This window comes from Bactrocera dorsalis, chromosome 2 (assembly GCF_023373825.1).
Source record: "Bactrocera dorsalis isolate Fly_Bdor chromosome 2, ASM2337382v1, whole genome shotgun sequence".
Classification (NCBI taxonomy): Eukaryota; Metazoa; Arthropoda; class Insecta; order Diptera; family Tephritidae; genus Bactrocera; species Bactrocera dorsalis.
In genome coordinates this window covers 55022806-55030607 of record NC_064304.1, presented here as the reverse complement: position 1 = coordinate 55030607, position 7802 = coordinate 55022806, and the positions used below count along the sequence as shown (strand labels likewise).

The 7802-nt window shown below is 33.2% G+C and overlaps 1 protein-coding gene across 4 annotated transcripts in view; it reads left to right on the top strand.

The window, feature by feature from the left end:
* Positions 1-3172: 3172 nt before the first annotated feature.
* LOC105221799 (probable tubulin polyglutamylase ttll-15) overlaps positions 3173-7802 on the top strand; it is a 35160-nt gene continuing 30530 nt past the window's right edge. For 2 of the 4 annotated variants that reach the window (XM_049448007.1, XM_049448008.1), the window contains exon 1: positions 7608-7763. In XM_049448007.1, the coding sequence (XP_049303964.1) occupies positions 7746-7763 (18 nt within the window). In that variant the 5' untranslated portion in view covers positions 7608-7745. Of the gene's footprint in view, positions 7764-7802 lie in introns of all 4 variants that reach the window. The other 2 variants (XR_007421633.1, XM_049448006.1) reach the window with 2 other exon arrangements.

Below are 7802 nucleotides of genomic sequence, written 5' to 3'. Positions count from 1 at the left end.
ATATAAATGTAAACCAATATACACATTTTTGAGGTATGTTTGTCCACACATGTTTCCGAAATTATTACGAGTAATTGAATTTTGACCATTCTTTCTAAAACTGGGTTAAATTTTTTTTTACTAATGCATTGAAAGTTTAATACCTAGGTATATTTTTTTTTAGTTGTGTATGCAACTAAGAAGGTAACAAATAAATTAAAGACAAACCTTTTTTTTACTTAAGTAATGTGTTTGTGTAATAATAAATGTTGGGAATTGAGATTTCCTCTGACCGGGGGCCCCTTTGGGCTGGGGGCCCGTGGCATTTTGCCGACTTGCCACCCTATAGTTACGCCACTGAATGTTTTGTTGTGCATTCTCAACGGATCAAGAAATTGCTTCAAAGAATATCATTATTTATGAAATATATGTATTATTAGTAAGATATTATTACTTCCTTTAGATTATATGCATGTTAAAAAAATTTTTTCAATCAATTCCAATAGAATCTTTTCCAGAACCTGTTCAATGCAACCGGGTTTTAGAAAAGGTTTCATTAGAACTAATTTTAAAAAATATTTTTGTAACTTTTAGCCTCTTTTTATATTGTAATAATTTAAGTATGTAAGCTTTCTCAGTATTTGCTTTTATTGTAATAAATGAATTTTAAGTTTTATAACTTCTGAAATAAATAAAAACTTACAAAAAACACACTAGCATTGTTTACTTCTGATTATATAATAAGCATTTTTCTTTACCATAAGCGAAGTATGTATCCATATGGATACAGTCCAAAAAACACATTTGTGATAATATTTTTTTCAAATCGAGCATTGATTGTTGTTGTTAGGGCCAACTATAATAAACACTCAAAAAATTGGATTTTTTTGCAACTGAGTAAAAACTTGTAGCGAAAGGGTTAATGTAATAGATTATTTATTATATTGTATTAAATTGTGATGTTGAAAAAAATTATTCCTTTCAATTCTTATAATAAAAAAAATGTTCTGATTATATTAACGTTTCAATAATTCTATTTAAAAAATATATGAGAATATATAAATATTATATTATAAACGTATATATATATATATATATATATATAAATTATACTATATTTATATATTTATTTATTACATCCTGAAACAAAAACAAGAACCAAACAGAATTCTTCCACTTTTAAATCATCAGATTAACGACATGCCTCTATATAATTGTCAGATTATCTTTTGGGAAGACTCTGACATGAAGTTCATCCCCCTGCATAAAAATCTGACGCGCTTGAGTATCTCAAGGTCACCTTTTTTTTACAAGTTTTAAAATCAATAAATGACTTTTGTCCACGTCGAAATTGTCAGAAATTTAAATGGTACACTTTTTAGAGGTTCATTAACATTCGCTTAGAAAATCTGACGCGCTCGAGTAACTTATTTTTTTTTTAACCTCTAATTACGGCCTTCAACCTTGAATTGATTGTCAGATTAATATATATCGACTATCAGAAATACAATGCGTTTTGTTTTTTACATTTTTGAAAATAATTACCCGCTCTTCTCCCCACTAAAATGGAAAACTTCACCTAGACTTTCTTTTTTTTTAAACGTTATCTTGACAATCTAGTAAGTCTCCATGACACTCCAGTAACTGCAAATTTAGCACTCCGGGCTCCCCTACTATAATGCTATCAAGTATCATTCAAGTAATAAAAAACGTGGATGCAAGCCAAATGTAAGAGAAATTAATTCCATTGTCAGATACCCAAGGCAGATTCCATTTCCGGCTGCTATAGAGGTAAAAGGCGCCTTTAGTGTACCTAGAAGTATTGAAATTATAAGCCGGCGTTTGTGTGATCATGACTTGGTGGCCCCCGATCCATAAAAACTGCAGTTATTGCCTAGAACACATGTTGAACAAAGACTTCGATTCACTAAAGGAAATTTTAATTGGTCTTCGACAAAATGGCGGAACATTTCATGGTCGGACAATTCGAAGATTGTTAAATATGGCGGAAAAGGATTGCGTCAATATGTAAGACGTCCGCCCAAACCCCATTTTATCAGCCGAAATATACAACAACAACGCTAAAACATAGAGGGAGTATCATAGTTTGGGCATGCTTATTTTGGCAAGGTGTAGAACCCATTTATTAGATCAAGGAAAACATGAGTGATGATCCGTGTGTCGAAATACTCCAGAAAACCATGCTGCCGTATGCCAGTAAAGATATTCCGCTTGTTTGTACATTCCAGAGGGACAACGATCCCAAGAACACAAATAAAGTTGCTAAAGGTTATTTGAGGAAACGAATGTCAAGTTAATAGAATGGCCGCCATAGTCCACTGACATCAACCGGAATTTGTGTACTAACAGTAAGTGAATGTCAAAGAGACAGTAACTCGATGTATGTAAGTCGACATCGACCACGCAACTATGGGAGGCTGTGAAGAACATAAAGGAGTCTAAGACAAAATCCAAATTGATAAAAAGTAAAAAAAAAAAAAAATTACTACCTTTTTGTCGAAATTTCGAGTTTAATTTGTTACACTACTAAGTTTTTGAAGGCCGAAATTTCTCATAATTTTTTTCATATATTTATAATTTATTGAAATTAGTTAAACAATGATTTTTTTTTGTGATTTGTTCCACTTACTGTTATGGCTTTTATGGTAAAATTTTTTTTTTTTGTTAAAAGAGATATCTTATAGTTTTTTAACTGTTCCAGCTGTATATAAATCTACCATGGCCACTGAATGCGACTTCATATCTACTGGCAAGCCTACTTACTGGCCTTCCGGCACAAGAAAATTACCTGACCTGATCAAGGGTTTCATCACTCGACAAATATGGATTGGACTTAAATTCGGACCACCTTATCTTACTAACAACTCAAAAAACTTAGAAGTTAAAGTTCATACATTTACAAAAACTATTCAAGAATCAGCTTGGAAAAGTACTCCTGTTCATAAACAAAAAAAAAAAACTATATACTACGTATTCATCCGATATTATAGATCTCATAAAGGAAAGAGAAAACTACATAAAAAATGGCAAGTCACACGATTTCCTCAATAAGACACAGAATTAAACAATTCAACTGAGATTGTCACAAAAATACAGTTAATTAAAAATCAAAAAATTTCTAATTATATTGAGAAATTAAACCCAAACAGATTATTCCTTTTGAAAAGCTGTAAAAAATGTTAGGGAACCAGTACTGTCGAATACACCCCTCAGAAAGCCAAACGGATCCTGAACCAAAAGCAATGAAGAAAAAGCGGAAGTTTTTTCAAAGAGACTAATTAAAAGCTTATATCTTTTATGTTCCATGGTACTTTACTCCCGCTGGAAGGATCGCAATATGTAGATGAAATCCAACCAGCAATAAAATTTAAACTGACTTGGTGACTGCTGATGTACTAAAAAATCTAACGCGAAAAGCATTATGAAAGCGTCCGTCAATAACAAACGCTTGCTTAAATCTCAGATACGTCCCATTCTCATGGATATTTATATTGTCCAATCTCACTGTTGACCATTTGGTCCAAATTACTTGAAGCTGTAATCATAAGAAAACTATACGAGTAGAACATACTTGAAGAAAAGGGCCTTATACTAATTTATCAATTCTAATGAAGTAATGCTATACTCCACCTCGGCGAAATATCTTGGTATGACGCTGGATGTAAAGTTGAAGCGGAGGGAGCATATACAAAAAAAAAATATAGAATTAAATCTAAAATACAACAAAGTATACTGGTTAATCGGCATAAAGGCAGAAATCACATCTACGTTAACAACATCAAATAAAATCCTAGTCTACAATCAAACGTTGAAACCCATTTTTGCACCGTCATACATCGAAGCGGTGTAAAGATTTCAAAGGAAAGCTCTGCGAAAGATTGTAAATGCCCCGTGGTACATCTTAATCTTCATATAAAAATGGTTTGGGAAGTCATTCGGGAAACGGCATCGAAACATGACATAAGTTCACAAAATCACGTAATCGCTGAAGCGCGACAGCTAGGAGAGACTAGAAATAGCAGACGCAAACTAAAACGAACAACGTTTCATGACCTTATAAAAATCTAAGAAAATAATAAAATATCATAATATTTAGTTTTTAAAACAAGGTTTAGTTTTTTTAAAAAAACTTCTCATTACAACTTTTACTGTTTTACTTTAAAAATTGGGAAAAATGTTGCTTGCTAGTTTACATTTGTTGTCTTTACTGGCGTAGACACCGCTTACGCGATTATAGCCGAGTTAGCAACAGTGTGCCAGTCGTTTCTTCTTTTCGCTACTTGGCGTCAATTTGATATTCCAAGCGAAGCCAGATCCTTCTCCACTTGGTCCTTCCAACGTAGTGGAGGTCTTCCACTTCTTCTGCTTCCCCCGGCGGGTACTGCGTCGAATACTTTCAGAGCTGGGGGATTTTCGTCCATTCGGACAACATGATCTAACCAGAGTAGCCACTGTTTATTAATTCGCTGAACTATGTCAATGTCGTCGTATATCTCATATAGCTCATTATTTCATCGAATGTGATATTCGTCGTAGCCAACGCGTAATGGACCATAAATATCATCGGCATACGCCAGCAGCAGTACACTCTTATAAAAGATTGTAAGTGCTCGATTAAGATCTGCAGCTCGAATTATTTTCTCCAGCAAAAGATTGAAGAAGTCGTAGGGAGGGACGATACGGAATCGCCTTGTCTGAAACCTCGTTTGGGATTTAAAGGCTCTGAGAGGTCCTTCCCGATCTTGACGGAGCTTTTGCTGTTACATAGCCATATTAGTTTTGCGGGGATACCAAATTCAGACATTGCGGCATAAAGGCAGCTCCTTTTCATGCTGTCGAAAGCAACTTTGAAATCGACGAAGAGGTGGTGTGTGTCGATTCTCCTTTCACAGGTTTTTTTTCCAAAATTTGGCGCATGGTGTATATCTCGTCGGTTGTTGATTGCGAGGTCTAAAGCCACACTGTTTAGGTCCAATCAGTTTGTTGACGGTGGGCTTTAATCTTCCACACAATACGCTCGATAGAACCTTATACGCGATGTTGAGACGGCTTATCCCACGGTAGTTGGCGCAGATTGTGAGGTCGCCCTTTTTGTGGATTAGGCAGAGCACCGTGTTTGAATAGATCGGCCGGCAATCCATCGGCCCCGCCGCTTTGTACTCCATCATCCATTTACATTTGTCACTAGTTGCAATTTCAGTGAAATGTAAAACCAAAACTTTATTACGTTTCAATAAAAAAAAACGAAAAAAAAATATTTTTTGCCACAGCATAACCTAAAAACTCTACTTCTTCTTTACACAATTTCGATTTTTCAACTGATTTAGATGAATTTTATTCTCATTGAAATTTTTTGAAAATACTACAGTATCGTCAATATAGACATGGCAAAATATTTCAATACAGTCCTCTAAAATGTTGTCCATTGGTCCTTGGAATATTCCAGGAGCATTTTTCAAACCAAACGCTGATGAATAATGGATCCATTACGGCAACCATAAACTCAAAAATCATAGGTGAAACTTGACCAATCAGCCAAAGCCGAATTTCGATGATATATTTAAATTACTCAAAATTAATAGTTCTTAATGAATTAATTTAAAATATTGTTAAATAAGCTTGCATATGTACAAGTTGTGTGAATATTGTGTGAATAGATAAATTAATACGAGGCTCTTTGATTCGAGAGAGAGCCGTCAAAACTCCCATTTATTATATTATTTGCTAATGATGCCACTACTAAAAAATATTAGATTGTGCATTTTAAAAATAACTTTTGGGTATTTTGAATTTTCGACAATACCTCTGAGGTTCTCAAATGACGCGTTAACCATATAATTTTTGAGTGCTCGGTTCCCCAGTAAGCCATTATCATCCATATATATAATAATTTTACAAACTACTGACATCTAAATTTACAAAATTTCAACAACGCACTAATTTTGGCAATTCGTTTTAGCGCTGATCTTCTGGCATCCCGCCTTTTTTACTAATACTATGTTCTGACCGACATTGAAAACATTTTGAAACACATTTGTGGGTTGAGGAATCTGTCTTAAAATATTCGTTTTTAATTCCGATTCACTAATATATATGGCGCGTTGTATATTTTTATTGTTTTTTGTAATAAAAACAATAATAAATATTATAATTTTGCACGATGTTCACGCTATAAATGGCATCACTGTTCGAAATTCAATTGCGCACTAGTGACATAAGCAGTCATCGGGTTCGAAATATCGATTCTCTCGATATACGAGACTAAACAAGAATTGATAAAAATGAGAGATCCATAATAGAAAAATAATAAAAAGTGATTTAAATATCGATATTCTCAATATTCGAGTTTCAGACGAGAGAATTGGTAAAAATAAGAAATATATAATAGAAAAATAATAATAATTGGAAAAATAAAAAGAAATTAAAATATCGATATTCGAGACTGAACGAGAATTGATAAAAATGAAAAATACATAATAGAAAAATTTATAATTCATTATTATTGAAGCGAGCGCTCGAAAGAAATAACCCTGGTCGGTCCAACTCCCCCTCGTTCATAATTCTTCTGTGTCCAACTTCTTCTTCTTTCTGCAATAATAATGAATAAATTTTTCTATTAAGTATTTTTCATTTTTATCAATTCTTGTTCAGTCTCGAATATCGAGAGTATCGATAATTCGAAAACGATCAGTGCATGAATTAATAGTGACCATTCGAATTTACAACAGTTATGCCGTAATTTGGAACATAACCTTGCCATTTTCGTTGAAGTGAAGTGATTGTAAAGTTTTTCATATTTTTATAAAAGTAACAGAAAAACCATTTTCTCTTATTGATTAACTAAACAACATCAATAATTACGTGTATGTAATTAATAGAAAATATATTTTTAACATCTAAAAACGTTTTAAATGCAAAAGAGAATTTTTAATTTCGGGAAAAACAATGTTTTTCTATTAAAACAAAGGAAATATTGTTTTTAAAGACACGCGCCATACATATTCGTAAAGTAGAATTAAAAACGAGTATTTTAAGACATATCCCGTGAAAATTACTGCACGTTTTCGGAAATGGCCGCTCTCCTGAACATTTACCAAAACATATTTTCATTATCGGTCCGAACATAGTATAACTGCTGATTGACGGGTCCCTGATTGTTGTTGGCAGCTCAGAAAAAAGATCAAGAGCAAGAAAAGCGATTCTGATCAAGTTATCTATGGCATAGATAACTTGATACGAGACTCTTTGGTTCGAGAGAGAGCTGTCAAAACTCGCATTTCTTATAACATTTGCCAATAATGCCACTGCTGAAAAATATTAGATTGGGTATCTAATAAATTATACAAAACACTAAATTAAACACTTTGAAAATGCATACATATATAAATGCTAAAATGCAAAATCATTACTTAATTTACATGAACATTTATTTTGCCAAAATATGTTCGCACAGTTCAATGAAATTTCATTTCATATTAATTTCGTCAAGTAATTATAGCGCTGCTCTTCTGGCATCCCACCTTTTTGACAGACTGCTGGTTGACAGCACCCTGATCGTGTTTTGTTGCCAACTCAGAAAACAGATCAGGGTTCGCTGCCAGCTGACAAGCGAGAAAGCAAGAAAAGAGATTCTGATCAATTTATCTATGTCTATGGGCAAGTTCTTGATCGTGTTACTCCAGCATAAGGGAAGCTTTTCTTTTTATTGCAGTTTTTTGTTTTTCCAATGTTAATTTAATCACACTATGCAGCTAGAAAACAAGGTATTATTTTGAATATGTGATATTTTTCGTTGTAAATAG